Raw genomic sequence first — 16,977 nt, 5'->3', positions numbered from 1 at the left:
GTGAAACTGCAACGGGCCACTGCACCCGCCCCCAGCTCCAAGGCAGAAACTCCCTGGGCCAGTAATGGCAGAAGGGATTTAACAGCAGCGGATTTCAAAATGGGATGGAAAACTACACGTGTCTAGTGTGTGACAGGGCACAGTGGGCTCGCACACACTTGCACCTATTATGATACCCCCTGAGTGTAAAGACTTCCCCTTTATGCATACAATCTTCACCAAAATGGCGTCTTTTTGGAGACACCATACAATCGAGACGTATCACGTGTGCAGAGATCGTGCACTGATTGGTCCCCTAAGCTCCTGGTTCCCGGAAGGCGGAAGAGGCTCGGCGCTGGTGAGCTGGCTGCTGTTGTGGCACAATGATTGGGGACCTGTTATTATTCGGGTAAGAGCGGGCAGAATGCGGGCTTTTTATAAATGTGTGTAATGAGAGGAGTTGGGCGAGACGTTTTGTGGATGCAGTCCTGATGTGTAGTGGTGCTGTAGCTGCTCTTACGTCATCTGTTTATTCTCGGTATATTGTGGGTAAATAGAAGACTATTGCCATCATTGTGGTGGGAACTAGAAGCTCACATTGCTGGAGTTATTGGTAATGTAGGTTCTCTCCCTCATAACCTCACCACCATCCCCCCTCATTCTAGGCAGCAGTTCTGCGCATGCTCCTGTCCTGACTTCCCCTGGCCCTCCAGCAAGTTCAGACTGAACTGTTTACCAGCAGCCTGACTTTACAGACACATGACCAAGAAATGACATCTTCCCAACACACCTGGCTGCATCTGGACTGACAGCTTGTCCCATTACTTCTCTGCACACATACATTCACTTACCTCCCTTCCCTAGCTATAGCACAGTGTAAAATCTGACTGAGGGGTACAAATGTTGGTCACTGTATAGCCAGCTGTTAAAGGGTTTGTAAAGGGAATAAAAAAAAAAAACATTCATGTCTATTTCTACCTACTCTGTGCAAATGGATTCGCACAGAACGGCCAGGAACCTCCTCTTTTCGGGTCCCCCGCCGGTGCTACTAGCCCCTCCTCTCTGTCCAGTGCCCCAATGGGAAGCCGCTTCCTATGGGGGCACTCGTGCATGCTCGCTCCCAAATCCCTCTGCTGTGTCCATTGAGACAGACAGTGGGACTCGGCCCGCGCCACCCCCCCCCCCCCAACTCTGTTGTCACTGGCTTTGATTGACAGCACTGGAAGCCAATGGCTTTTTTTTTTTGTCAGTAACATGGCGTGGATGGATTTCTGCAAGTCACACCCCTCCAGCCTGTGTCTTAGAATAAGAGGGAGGTGAAGCCTCCATTAATCTTCATTTAATATCCCACCCATATTGTGTTTAGCTGGTTAGTGGGCAGAGGAAGATGTAGATTGGGTCAGGGGGCCAGACGCAACAAGTGTTTTATATTGGGTGATTCAGCAGTTATACCATACACCAGGATTCTGTCAACCGTGGCAGGCTAAGCATAGGCTAATTTCACACATAGAGTCCCTATACAGACAGGACTTCATCCTCTTCTGAGGGGGAGCTAGGTTTTAGCAGGGGTAGAAGGGTGAGGGAGGGTACCCTTGGGAGAGTGGTGGCCCAGGGCATTCAGAGTGGGGGGGGGGGTCGGTGGTGACCTGTGTGATGTTGGGGACACAACCCTAGTAGGTGGTGGATTTCCCTGTGCTACATTGATACAATATTGATGTATTATATGTCCAATAAAGGTATATATTTCTTGAATTGGTAGCCTTTGTAGGTGCATTTTTTATTGTGTGTGTTTTTTTTGTATGATATAATATTGGAAGCACCTCCCCTCAGTTTTAGGGTATAGGCACCATTTCAAACAACCACTCCCAAGATTCATACAATTTTGGGTTCTTCATCAAAGGAGTGGGTTGTCATTTACCACTGTGTATATCAGGGATAAGCAATTAGCGGACCTCCAGCTGTTGCCAAACTACAAGTCCCATCATGCCTCTGCCTCTGGGTGTCAAGCTTGATGCTGTCAGAGTCTCGCTATGCCTCATGGGACTTGTAGTTTGGCAACATCTGGAGGTCCGCTAATTGCTTATCCCTGGTGTATATGCTCACATGTGTGACTCTATAGTCACATGGGCTGTTCAGATGTGATAAGGAGGAAATGCTCAGCATAACTGAGCATGTGCAGAGTTGCCGCCACAGCTGCAAAATCCCTAGCTGAATTCGGGACATGAACAGAAGGTGGAAATAGAGAGCAGCAGGATCAGCCAGATTTTTTGCAGGATACAGAAAAGGCTCTTTGTGTTTTTAATGCAATGGATTAAACTTGAATTCAACATATATGCGTTTTGCATGCATTTTCATCCTTGGTCACCTTGGGAAAAATTGACACATGACTTAATAACGCACCTGAAAAAATGTGCAGTGCATTTTTGGTGTGTTTCGATAGAGAGGTGCGATTTTCAAACAGGGCACCAAAAATGCATCACGAAGCAGGACTTTTTAAAAACGCAGCGCACTTAAAAAAAATGGTGCATTTTTTGGCCCCATGGAGTTCAATGGCTTTGCATGAGAAACTCATGTAACATGATTTGTGTTCATTTTAGCACATGATGGGGACCCCATAGAAATCTCTACTTTATATGATGTAGGCCCCATACACACTATTAGATTTTCTGCAGATTTTTGTCTTCAGATTTCCCAAAACCATATAGTGCAATGGCCTGCCTTTTTGCCAAATGTGTTTTCGATTGGAAACTCATGTAAATGTTCATCAGTGGTAGCAATGCAAAGTTCATATCAATGTGTGTCCACGATACAATAACTTGCATATGCTGTATACCAGGGCTTTACAAATCCTAGGAGCGATTCACTGGGGTTTTTCGGGCATTTTTTAAAGCGTGTATTTCAACAGTTTTACAGCTTGTGCATTTTTGTTTAGCCAATAGGTTAAAAAGTCAGACGTTTCTATTGAAATCTATGGGGCCAAAAACACTTGTAATGTGCTAAAAATAACTCATGTAGTTTTTTTTGAGCAACAGGCGTTTTGCTTCAGGTGACAGAACACTCAGATGTGAACAGGGGCCATTGAAATAAATGGGATTTGGCGTGTTGAGCATTTTAGAGCTTCAAGCAGAAAATCGCTCAGGTGTGAATGGGGCCTTAATCCTTGTACACACAGTACGATTGTTGGCCAACCAAGCGTCTGATTTTTGTCCAAAGGGCGTGTGCCAGGATCTTGTCTTGCATACTAATGGTACACAATTGTCGTGCCACAAACACGAACGTAGTGAAGTACTACGAGGAATTTAAGCTCTTGAGCGCCACCCTATGGGCCCCTTCTGCAACGTGTTTGTACTTTTGACTTTTGTGGGATGGACTTGTGTACTGACGATACGAAAATCGGACAACAGACCGTTGTCCGCCGAAGATTTGCTAGCCTGCCATCCAACATTTGTTGGACGAAAGTTGGACAATAATTGTCAGAAGGAGCGTACTAACGGTCAGATTTTAGGACAACAGTCTGTCAACAGACAATCCCCTGACAACAATTGGATCGTCTGTATGAGGCTTTAGTGTTGTTTCTCTCTGGTGCTCCGTTCCTCTGTTATCAGCATGTGTCGTTTCTGAGAAGTTTTCCAAACGCATAAGACAACATTTATGAAAGGATGACCACATCATCGAGGTATGCAGCAGCAAAGGCTCGATGAGGCCAAAGGGTCCTATCCATGGTGCGTTGAAACGTGACGGGAGCATTCTGTAACCCAAAAGGCATCCTCCGATATTGAAAAGATCCTTCTGCAAGGAGATCAGCTAAAAGTAGTTGGATCTGTATGTGCGTTATAATTAATCGAAATTAGTCGATTAAAAAAAAAAAACGATTAATCAAACAGAGAATTTTTGATCAGTAACAGCCTATATATATATAATTTCAAAATTATATTGTAATTTATAGTGCAAGAAATAAAATTTGCAGGGAGCTGCGGTGGCTCAACGCGATTGGCACTGCGCTGACAAGCCATTCACCTCTGCAGCTAAGGGTTTGGATCCCGGTCTCGGCTACATGTGAATTGAGTTTGGTGGTCCCAACCCGGCTCCCGGTGGGTGTGCTATGCGAGGTAAGCCTGCGCTTAAGTACGCCCACCCCCCCTCCCACAAAAAAAACACCACACTTGCACGCACTCGAAATTGGGTTAACATGCACGCACTTTGACCACGCGGTCTCTAAAAAGAGAGGCAAAGGACTAACGGGGCTGGTTGAGTGGGCTAGATCCTCTCACTCCCTTATAGGGAGTCCCTCTGCCCCGTTGGGCTTCAAAGCGGAGCAGGTAGGGCGGGCTGTGTGGGAGGACCCCCTCACACACCTGCCATTGCCACCCGGGGCATGGAGAAAGGTGGCAGATTGCCTCTGGGGGAGGCCTGCCTACTCCCAACTCCTGCAGTCCGGCTCCTCTCTCGAGTACAGGCACAAAATACACTTAAAAAAAAAAAAAAAAAAAAATTCGCAGAGATGATCATTTACCACCAAAAGAAAGCTCTATTTGTTGGGGGAAAAAAAACACATTTTATTTGGGTACACTGTGCAATTGTCAGTTAAAACAATGCTGGTCAGGAAGTGGGTAAAACCATCTGTGGCTAAATAGAGTTTTTGGTTTGTGGTGCTCAAATGCAGTGTAGTTCCGCTTTAAGAAAAAAAACTGGGCAATGCTAGGTGTTGGTATGGTTGCTTAGTAAATGCCTTCTATAAACAAAGCACCTTTCAACAGGGGTTAGGAGCAAGGCCTTTGCTTTGTGTACTGAGCTGTGATTTCATCTGATCTTGTCCTAGGCTAGGTTCACATTTATGCATGTGAGGTTGAAAAATGTTTTCAGTGTTGATGTTGTTAGGAGGAGGTGTCTGTTGTCATGCAGGAAAATGTACTAAAAACGCATGTACATGCGTTTTTCATTCAAGTGGTAGTACACCTTTCCCCTTAAGTTTTGCCCATATCAATCATTACTACAAATAGTTAAAAATCACTATAAGAAAAAAAATTAAAATTAACAATTGTTTACATGATAGTCGCAGCTCTCCAATTGAACATATTGTAATTGTGTTACAGCTGTTCCCTCTTCTTTAGCATTTTTAGCGCAGTTTTTCTCCATTTTCCAGTTAAAAATCACTGTATACAAATGTCCCATTTGCTTTTGCTGACATCAACGGCGCATGCGCATCTTTAACCCGATTCACGACACGCTCCTTGTACCATCAGTCCATAAAGATATGTCATATCTGCTCTGTGCGGCATAGCACCAAGATCCCACAATATTAGTCTCATTCAGCATTTCCTGATACCCCCCATGTGACTTTACATGTCACATGGGGTAAAAACACTAGGACATCATGGCACACTGCAGCGGGGATGAGCTGCGGGATACGTTTGCCATAGTGATCCCAGGAACTAGAACGAGGCGTGGCTAAAAACCCACTGCGCATGCGCAAGATTACAGATCAGACTAACAGGGAGAAAGTATATTGCAAGACGCTGGCTTATCACAGGAAGGAGGATTTTTAAAGCCACTGCAAAACAGAAACAAACAGTTGGGGGTTATTTTCAATGCTGAATGTGTTAAACAGCTTGGGAGAGTTTACTACTGCATTCAATTCTATTGACGTCAATGGAGCCAAAAATGCACTATGCTTCTTCTTTAAACTTCATTCACACCAAAGCATTTTTTTTCATGCTTTTTTTGCAGAAACGCAGGACTTTTTTTTTTTTTTTTTAACATGGGTTCCTATGAAACACGTTCACATTAATGCATTTGTTTGCCTCTGCGTTTTTGTAAAGGGTCAGGGACCTTATTATAAATTCAAAAACATTTTTTTTTGGTTTAGTAGACTTCAATGGAGAAACTGCAGAAAAGCAAGTAGTGTGTAGGATCACATTTGCTTAGCTAGGGTCTTGCACTTTAACATTGTTGTTGCTACCCTATTAATCTTCTGTATTGAGTAAAATGAATACAAAATGTACCAAATGTACCAAATGTATTCCCGCTGCTTCACTGTTATATGTGTTAATATGTGTCTCACCATGCAACTTACTGTACAAGGGATGATCATAATATTTTTCTGGTAAAATTGTCATCTATACCTGACATTTCATGTGATAATGCATTATCTGTAAATTTTTGTTTTCTTTATCGTAAATCACGGGACACAGAGCCTAGTAATTACTAAGTGGGTTATATTCCACCTTCAGGTGCTGGACACTGGTGTAATCAATTATAGTTTCCTCCCTATATAACCCTCCCCTACTGGGAATACCTCAGTTTTTTTTCGCCAGTGTCTAAGGTGTTGGTCACGAGTGAAGATGTGCTCTGAGGAGCTCCACTGGAGGGATCCATGCTGGATTTAAATAGCCTCCATAAAAAAACAGATCCATCCAAAGTGCCTTGGGCCAAAGTGGATGGTACCTGGGGCCTCGTATCCGAAGCACAAGTTTTTTTTTTGCCTGTAATGCCTCTCTTGGGAGGGCTGGATCCTGGGTTCCAGTGCTTTGGTCAGACCCAATACCAAAAGTTTTCTGGCAGGGTGCGATACAGGTCCAGGGGTGTGGTGATCCTGACCATGAACCCCGATCCCTGAAGGTCTGTTGACTTAGCCCGCGGTGATGGGTGAAGATTGGGTCTGTCTGTGCTCGGCAGTATCCTGCAGCAGGGATAAGGTACTGTAGTTACGAATCAGGGAACAAATGTGGCAGACAGTTGGCAAGAGCTCTACAAGAAATACAGGCAAGGACTTGCATACCCTCAATTATGAAAAAGGATGGATCAGAGGTACATATGCCTGGACAAATAGTAGAAGCATTCGGAGATTTCTATTCCTCACTTTATAACTTAGATCTGAGGGAACCAGATCAAGTAGACATGGAAGAATATTTAAGAGAAAGTGGAATGTCGTGTCTACCTACAGTTGTGGGTGAGGAATTGGAACTACCAATAACGTTCGAAGTCAAGAATGCAATAAATTTAGCGAAAAGTGGGAAAGCACCAGGCCCAGACGGATTTACGGCCCAGTACTAGAAGTGATTCAGTGCGGAGCTGGGTCCTTTTTATAGTTAAAATGTTTAATGAGATGGGGGATAAATAATTTTTTCATTCTGAAACAGTGAAGGCAACAATTGCAGTGATTTTGAAAGAGGGCAAATACCCAAAGCAATGCTGTAGCTATAGGCCAATTTCATTGCTGAATACGGATCTAAAAATATTTAGTAAGATATTGGCCCTTAGATTACAGCAACAACTCCCCTTCTTGGTCCATCAAGACTAGGGTTGTCCCGATACCGATACTAGTATCGGTATCGGGACCGATTCCGAGTTTTTTCGGCGGTACTCAGACGCCGATACCCCGCCCCGATACACAAATGGAATACTTGCCGCCGACCGACGCCGCGATCCGCCGCCATTCGCCGCATCCCCGCTGCCGCCGACTGTGTAATACGGGCGGGAATATTACAGCTTTGAATAGCTGTAATGATTCGCACCACGCATAGACACTCCCCCTCGCTCGGGTGAACTGTCCAATCCCGAGCGAGGGGGAGTGTCTATACGCAGCGCGGCGCCAATCGTTACAGCGATTCAAAGTTGTAATGTTCCCGCCCGTATTACACAGTCGGCGGCAGCGGGGATGCAGGTAAGCGTGACATGGCTGTATGGGGGGGAGACGCTGTATGAAGGGAGACACTGTATGGGGGGAGACGCTGGCTGTATGGGGGGAGACGCTGGCTGGATGGGGGGGAGACGCTGGCTGGCTGGGGGGGTGACGCTGGCTGGCTGGGGGGTGACGCTGGCTGGCTGGGGGGTGACGCTGGCTGGATGGGGGGTGACGCTGGCTGGTGACGCTGGCTGGATGGGGGGTGACACTGGCTGCATGGGGGGTGACAATAGCTGGGGAATACATTGCTGGATGAGGGGTGATAATGGCTGCATGGGGGGAGACATTGCTGCATGGGGGGAGACAATGGCTGGATGGGGGGATACAATGGCTGGATGGGGGGATACATGGCTGCATGGGGGGAGACAATGGCTGCATTGGGGGTGACAATGGCTGGGGGAATACATTGCTGGATGGGGGGGTGACAATGGCTGGATGGGGGGGATACATTGCTGCATGGGGGGTGACGCTGGCTGGATGGGGGGTGACGCTGGCTGGATGGGGGGTGACGCTGGCTGGGGGAATACATTGCTGGATGGGGGGTGACGCTGGCTGGGGGAATACATTGCTGGATGGGGGGTGACAATGGCTGCCTGGGGGGAGACAATGGCTGCATGGGGGGAGACAATGGCTGGATGGGGGGATACATGGCTGCATCTGTGGGGGGCCATCGCTGCATTTGGGGACACATTTTAAAAAAAGTATCGGTATTCGGTATCGGCGACTACTTGAAAAAAAGTATCGGTACTTGTACTCAGTCCTAAAAAAGTGGTATCGGGACAACCCTAATCAAGACCAAGTGGGATTTATCCCAATGAGAGAGGCAAGGGACGGTACTATTAGGGCTATGAATCTGATGCATATAGCTAATTCGAATAAGACACCATGCATTTTTCTAGGGAGCGATACAGAAAAGGCCTTCGATCAGGTGGGATGGGGGTTTATGTTCTCGGTCCTGCGACATATAAAATTAGGTGAGAAAATTACTAAATGGATTGCTAGTATGTATAAAGGACCTACAGCCCAAGTGAAAGCAAATGGAATGATCTCCCCTCCTTTTAAGATAGCAAATGAGACAAGACAAGGCTGCCCACTTTCGCCTTTGATATTTGCTCTGACTCTGGAACCCTTCCTATGTAGAGTACGGAGTAATAAAGATATTAAGGAAATTGAAATAGGCGAAACACAACATAAAATTGCAGCATATGCAGATGATATGCTTTTTCCAATAACAAATCCGATAGTGTCATTACCTAATTTGATTAAAGAAATGGAGGTGTATGGTAGACTCTCGTACTTTAAAATAAACTGCAGCAAATCGGAGGCCCTGATGGTATCGATTCCGAAGGAAATGTCGAAATCAATAAGTTTAAGCTATAAATTCAAATGGGCAGACTAAAGTTTGAAATATTTAGGGACATATATCGCAGTAAGTTCCTCGAAAATGTATGAGTTATTTTTTGCCGTTATTAAATAAAATACATGGATTTCTAGAGAGATGGAATAAGGGAATGTTCTCCTGGTTTGGAAGGAGTAACATAATTAAAATTAACGCATTACCAAAGATTCTATATCTCCTCCAGGCAGTCCCGATTACAGTACCTAGACTTTTTTTTTCGAAATATACAAACGTTATTCACAAAATTTATATGGGCAGGTAAACAACCAAGAATAAGAAGGACGCTGCTATCCCTACCAAAACAATATGGAGGACTGGCTGTTCCAGATATATTTAAATATCATCAGGCAGTCCACTTGGGTTGCTTACTGGATTGGTGCCGGTATAGGAATACGAAAATATGGCCAAATTTAGAGCAAGTACAGTGCAAGGAATTAAGTAGAGCCCCTTGGTGCTACAGAGAAGTTACAACTGATATCAAAAAAACATCCAATAATAGGAACTACACTGCGGGTATGTTGTAACCTTTTTTCAAGGGAGCATATATCTACCTATGACTCACCCTTGTCGCCTATACTGGGTAACCCGAGATTTATACCTGGTATACAGAAAGGGCCCTTTGCGACATTAATTGAGAGGAATATATCCGATGTCGCATTTTAGAGAACAGGGTACCTGGCCGACAATGCAGGATCTGATGAATAAAAATGGCCCTTTTCAATTAGAGTTCTGGCAAGCAGCACAATTAATGTATTTTTTAAATACTTAAGTAGCACCATATTATTTGGAACGGAAGCTGACATCATTTGAGAAATATTGTATGGAAAAAGAGCCAAGTATGCATACAATATTGAAAATGTATTTGCTACTGAGTAAACCACCAGAGAACTACCAGTTGCCTTTTTTTCAGAAATGGGAAATTGATTTAGGGAGGACCTTTGGAGAAAATCAAAAAATTAAAATGATACAAGCTATATTTAAGACAGCAACATGCACTAAAATGCATAAAAAAAAAACACTACAAAATAATCTCACAATGGTATAGAACTCCAGAAAGGTTACATAAGTATTTCCCAAACATAAAGAGAGAAGGTTGGAGATGTCAAGCAGAGCATGGTACGATGGTACATATTTTCTTGGACTGTCCCAGAATTAAGGGATTCTGGAAGAAAGTTCATGAGATTATTCAAAAGTTTACTGAGGTTTCAATACCGGAGGACCCAGCTTTCTTCCTCCTTCACCTGTCAGATATACTGGGGGGAACATATAGAAACTCCATTATATGTCACTTGGTGAACGCTGCAAAGGCTTGTATACCACTTAAATGGAAGCAAATACAACCCCCTACTGCGAGTATGTGGATTAGAAAGGTTGAAGAAGTAAATAGGATGGAGGACCTAGTTTGGACAAATAGAAAAAAAAAAGAGAAATATATTTAAAAATCTGGACACCTTGGAATGATTTTATCTACTCAGAGGAGGGTGGGAGACTGGTGGGTGGGGACTAGGGGGGGAGAGGGAAGAGGGAAGAGAAGAGTTTGAACCCTTTTCTGTCATGCCGTATTTGCACAGCGGTCTTACAAGCGCACTTTTTTTGGGGAAAAATGCTTTTTTTAATAAAAAAATAAGACAACAGTAAAGTTATCCCAATTTTTATTTATGTTGTGAAAGATAATGTTCCGCAGAGTAAATTAATACCCAACATGTCACGCTTCAAAATTCTACAGGTTGCATGTTTTGAGTTACAAGGGAGGTCTAGAGCTAGAATTATTGCTCTTGCTTTAACGATCGCGGCGATACCTCACATGTGTGGTTTGAATACCGTTTACATATGTGGGCGCTACTCACGTATGTGTTCACTTCTGCGTGCGAGCTCGTCGGGACGGGTCGCGTTTTCTGGCTCCTAACTTTTTTAGCTGGCTCCTAGATTTCAAGCAAATTTGTCAAACCCTGTATTATAGGTTGCTAGAAAAACCTCCACAGGGTCCTCCTCCTGGTGCTGGATTTAGGCTAACCAAACGCACAATTGTGGGATGCACAGTTGCTGGTGCACATTGCTAACGCACAACAGCTATATCGCATGATTGCGGAAATGCACGTCTGCAGAGGATAACTTCCTCTTTACCAGGACTCATGTTTGCATAAAAAACATGAGTTTGGAATGTTCAAAATGCATGTGGGGTAAAAACAAGTAACAGAAAATGTTTTATTGTTGATCACATAAAGATACATGTTTCTGTCTTTGTAGGTTTACATGTTTTTTACATAGTCGCATGAGGATGCTTGGTCACATTAAAGTGCTTAAGTCGCACAGAGAGGTTTATTTGCACAGAAATGCCTAAAATCGCATAAAGATACTTGATTGCATAAAGATGCAGGATCACACAAGGTTCCCTGATCACACAAGTCCTTGATTACCCAAGGATATTTGGTCACACAGAGAGGCTTGTTTTCACAGAAATGCCTAAAATCGCATAAAGATGCTGGATCAAACAAGGTTGCTGGATCACGCAAGTCCTTGATTACCCAAGGATATTTGGTCGCACAGAGAGGCTTGTTTTCACAGAAATACCTAAAATCGCATTAAAATGCTTGATTGCATAAAGATGCTGGATCGCACAGGGGTGTTTGATCACACAAGGGTACTTTTCCCGCACAGTTGTGCTTAAAATGCATAAGATGTCTGATCGCATGAAAAATGCTAAATCGCATAAGGATACATGTTTGCCTTGATTTTGCATGGTTGTATAATGAGGCATGATAATTAGTTTCCTTAATTATACAGGATTCCTTGTGTTTACATAGGAATACGTGTCTGCATGGGTACATGTTGCGCAATGTTGCATAACACGTTCATAACGCATGCTTGCTTGCAAGATGCTCGTTCCATAGCACACATGCTATATGTATGCGTGTATACAGCGCACCCTTTTTTATGTTTTGCCTAAAACATATTTATATGAATTCATGCTTCCATGAACACACGCTTCCATAGAGGCATATGGCTTTAACACTTGCCACATACACATATGGGGAGCCATTTGCATATGTGTTTATTTACATGGTACTGCAGAGGTTGTATGCGTTTCGCAGGGGAACAGCACTGTCTCCAGTTGGTGGTTGTAACGGAATGACCCATGACACCCAGAGACTTTTGAAGGATGAGGGGTACTCCTGAGCCAGCGTCACTAATAACTCTTGGGTCTAGGTTCATCCTGTGCCCCTTTTGGGCATAGGGTGACTGAGAAATATTAATTATAAATTACATGAGATAAGACTGATAACTGATTATTCATATTGCAGGATATCTTGAGATATTCAAGTGGTTATTCTGACCCACACCAGGTCAGTGGAGTGTTTTCCTTCAATGTGAGGACACATGCTTTTGAGGTGTTAATTGAGTCTGCTCCGAGACCTTTCATTATGTATGCTAATAACACTGTTTGTGTGAAGATGCTATTGATGATAGATATGTGTTGTGAGTTAGCAGTCTAAAGGTCAGAGGTCTCCTTTCAGGGGTAGGGAATTAGCATGTCAATTATGTTTAGTAAAGGAATGTGACTTCTCAGCTGTAGTAATTAGGTCATGTTAAATCGGTGCCAAACCTTCTGACATAGAAATGTGTATTATGCAGGTGAATCACTTAGTATCGGAGTCCGGACAATAATTAACTTCTCTGAATGTCATTCTCTAAAATAATGTTATTGAAGCCCCCCCATTGTGTGATGTGTGGGTGGATAGATCATTTGTTCCTTTGATTACTGTAAACATGCCTGTACTGTATATAAGAGAGCTAAGATACCATTAAAGTTCATACATTTTGACTCCGAGAACGGAGCTTGTCTCGTTTATTCTGGGGAAATCCATATGGATCGTGTCTGTTGGATTGTGGAGTGTCAGAAGCTGTCTTGGGTTGATGGAATGGACATGTCGTTAACGGTGGTGACCGTTAGTGGTCTTGCCCCTTGGGTTAGCCACCCTGCCTGGGTTAACAGGGTGATAGGGCCCGCCTCTAGCAGGTTTAAAGGCCCAGGGTATAGCAGTAATGGCATACCGAGGCAAACACCTGCTGATGGATCAGTCAGTAGCATGGCTGGACTTAAGGGTGTCCAGCATGATCAAGTATCTGGAACTCCTGGTTAGGATCCCAGTCTAAAGGTACGTTCTTTCGTTTGGTAAGAAGCTTGGAATGTTTGGGACACAGCCCAAAAAGGAGAGTTTTTTTTTTTTTGGCCTCAGACAAGATCATCGCTATGAGAAAGCTGGTCTATGTGGTCAAGGCAAGGAACAGTTCCTTACATTTGCCTTTTGCTTAAGGTGCTAGGGAAGATGGTGGCTTCATTCAAAGCCGTTCTCTATGCTCAGTTTCATTCAAGGCTGATAAAAACATTATTCTGTCGGCCTGGAACGAGTGGATCCTAACCTAGCTTTAATTAAAGAGTCTGGTCCCAGGGATATGCTGGAATTTCAGTTGGTGGTTCTTAACCAAAAGATTGGCAGAAAGGAAGATCCTTCATGCCCGTTACCTGGGAGGTGGCGGCTACAAAGGCTGGCCTCTAGGGATAGAGGCCAGGCCTGGAAGAGACCCCTGCCCAGGGGAAGTGGTCAAGCTCCAAGTGAGCCTTATCCATCAGCATTCTAGAGCTACTGATGGAGCATTTGGCTTAAGGGCCTGGACGTTTAGGTTGCAGGATTGTTCTGTCAGAGTACAATCCGACAATGCCACTCTAGTGATTTACTTCGTTTAACAAGGAGGCACTAGAAGTCACACAGCCAGAAGAAAGTAAGCCAGGTTCTGGCTTGGGCAGAGGAGCTTGTGCCTTGCCTATTGACAATCGTCATTTCATGGAATGCAGAATTGGCAGGCGATTCTCTGTAGCCGTTAACAATTGTTCCTGGGAGAATGACCTCTACACCCCGACATTTTTCTGACCAGATGCCAGAGAAAGGGTACCCTGTACATAAAATGTATTGGCGTCCAGGTTCAACAAAAAATTGAACAGCTTTGTGTCAAGGACAAAGGATCCACTCACAGATGCGTTGGTGATCCTGTGGGACCAGTTGTCACTGGTTTATGCGTTCTCTACCCCCAGTGCCGCGACTTTCGTGGCTTCTATACAACATCAGAGGAGAACGGAAGCCGGCCTAATTGCTCCGGCATAACCCAGACGACCTTACTGTGCAGGATTAGTAAGGGTGGTAGTAGAGGACCCAGGGTCCCTTACATCTTGTCCAGGCCTACTTCGCAAGGGGGTATTACATTCTGTCTTGCAAACATGGGAATTAATGGCCTGGCTGTTATAGCTTGCATTCTTAAGGATCGGGGCTTTCAGAATCGGCGGCAATTACCTTGATTCATACAGGAGAGCTGGCCTCCAGGACCATGTATCATAGGATCTGGAAGGCCCATGTTCCTGGTGTGAAACCAAGGGGTGGCATTCTTGGTTGTTCAGATCACCTTTTAAAATGGTTACACTCTCTCTCACGTTAGAGTAAGAAAAGTCAAGGCCTATCTGAAGTGGCTGCTCGGAAACAGAAAACTGATGTTGTTGCGCTACCAGGAGGCCCCAGGAAAGGGCAGGCAGCATCTAAATCAGGTTATTATTCAGGCTTGTGGTTTAAAGAGAGGGTTTCCCCCTGTTTCTTTTGGTGTGCACCCTACCAGGATAGTAAGGGCTTCATGCGTGGTGGATTACCAAGCCTTTATGACTCAGATTTGCAAGGCCGCAACTTGGTCGTCGGTGCTTACGTTCATTAATTCTTGTCAGATGAATGCAAGACGGCAAGAGGATGCCACTTTTTGGCACAGTATGCTGCAGGCAGCAGTATAGGTCCTCACGTCTGGTGGCGGTCCGCGTTATTTGTATCTCCCTCCCCTCAGTAAGCATTGCTTTGGGACATCCCACTTAGTAATTACTAGGCTCTGTGTCCCGTGATGTACGATAAAGAAAATAGGAGTTTTATAACAGCTTACGCCCAGGTTCACACTGGGCTGCGGGAGTGAAGCCGTGCGAGTTCAGCTGAATTTGCACGATTTCACTCCCGCTGGCAGTCCTGATTTTGGCTGCGATTTTAGCAGGGCTGTGGAGTCGGAGTCGAGGGAAATTTTGGGTACCTGGAGTCGGAGTCGGCAAACACTGCTCCGACTCCTCCTAAATTTAGAATATAAATAGAATATAGAATATAAAAAAAAAGCAAGTTTAAATGTCCCAATTCACAAAAAGTTATAATTAATGACTTCTCTACTGTAATAATAAAGACCAATGCATGCAGTGCCTCACGCAACCGCAAAACGAACACGTTAAGTGACCGTGAAGAAGCATGCTTTTCATGTGCTTCACTGTATGGCACGCAACGCACAATTAGGAGCTGCAATACTTATACTTTCCATAGTGTTGTGTTCTGCTTTTACAGGGAACGCAACGTCCATGTGTAACCTAGCCTCTCACTGATAAGGGATTAAATAAATATGTTTTTTGCAGGACTAGAGAGTGAGACACTTGTATAAGTGAAGGGAATGGAGGGCCAATAGTTCAAGACTGAAGCTGTAAACCATTGGAAAAACTGCTGTCATTTAGCTAAGGCTATATAATTAATAAAACTTTGTTTTCATTGTGTTTGTCTTTTGCTTAAACTGTGCAATACAGTAGACTGTTGGCTTCCCAGCCAGTAGTCCTGTGGTAGGTTGCGTTTCTTTCCCTCAAGGAATGTATAAAATACATTTGCATATTAATACAGAGGAGTCGGAGTCGGAAGTACATAAAACTGAGGAGTCGGAACATTTATCTACCGACTCCACAGCCCTGGATTTTAGAGACATCTGTGCAGTTTTCTGCACAGATGTCAATGTAAATCGCAGGTGGAAATCTCAAAAAGTAGTACAGAAACTACTTTTCTAAATCGGTGCAGCGTCGCACCGATTATGACTGGGTTATTGCCAGCAATTTGCGGCAAATACCGCAGTTTTGACATGCCAAATCGCATGTCAAAACGCACCAGTGTGAACCAGGCCTACCTGTAAAAAAACTTTTTTTGGAGTACATCACGGGACACAGAGCTCCCGCCCCTCTTGTTTGGGGATATTGGGACACTTATTGCTTTGCTACAAAAACTGAGGCGCTCCCAGTATGGGAGGGGTTATATAGGGAGGGAACTTCCTGTCTAATTGATTACACCAGTGTCCAGCACCTGAAGGTAGAATATAACCCACTTAGTAATTACTAGGCTCTGTGTCCCGTGATGTACTCCAAGAAAAGGATTTTTACAGGTAAGCTGTTATAAAAATCCTATTTTTGTTCTAATAACAGTTTAAACATTAAAGTGGAGGTTCACCCTATAAAACATTTCTAACACTACATCCAGCCGGTGCGCAGGCGCCGAATAGAGCCGAGCCGACTTAAGCTTCCTTCGGGAAGTCGTGATGCGCTGTGTGCGCCGTCGTTTAGCATGTCAATCAATTGGCATGTCAATAGGAACGCCCACTCCCGCGGGATCCCCTACCCGGAAGCCGCGGTGAATTCTAAGGCTAAACGCTATCTACGGCAAAAAAAAAAAAAAAAAAGGTCAGTGTCATTTTATATGCAGAACTGGGCTGGATGTAGTGTTAGAAATGTTTTATAGGGTGAACCTCCCCTTTAAAAAAATAGAAAATAAAAACGCAAGTAGTGTGTTTGTTTGTTTTTTATTATGTTTTTGCTTTTTTTTTTAAATCTGCCCAACAACAAATTCCCCCCCCCCCCCCCCCAAAAAAAACATATATAACATAAAATCTTGGTTAAAAAAAAAATGCTTAAAAGTGAATGTAAACAATGTCACAATGTAGGGTATAAGATTTCCTATCATCTGTGCCCAGTCTTGCCACACAGAGTTAATCCAGCTCTGAGCAATCCTCTTTTATTGTTCAGTGAAATAAAACG

The 16,977-nt window shown here is 44.1% G+C and overlaps 1 protein-coding gene across 1 annotated transcript in view; it reads left to right on the top strand.

Moving 5' to 3' along the window:
• The first annotated feature begins 283 nt into the window (after nt 1-283).
• Nucleotides 284-16,977, top strand: part of SMIM7 (small integral membrane protein 7) — a 34,181-nt gene continuing 17,487 nt past the window's right edge. Inside the window, exon 1 of the mRNA XM_040321082.1 lies at nt 284-388. Within this exon, the coding sequence (XP_040177016.1) occupies nt 363-388 (26 nt within the window). The 5' untranslated portion in view covers nt 284-362. The remainder of the gene's footprint in view (nt 389-16,977) is intronic.

This window comes from Rana temporaria, chromosome 1, assembly GCF_905171775.1.
Source record: "Rana temporaria chromosome 1, aRanTem1.1, whole genome shotgun sequence".
Classification (NCBI taxonomy): domain Eukaryota; kingdom Metazoa; phylum Chordata; class Amphibia; order Anura; family Ranidae; genus Rana; species Rana temporaria.
Note: the sequence above shows the minus strand (reverse complement) of the source record. Positions and strands in the feature narration are given on the sequence as shown.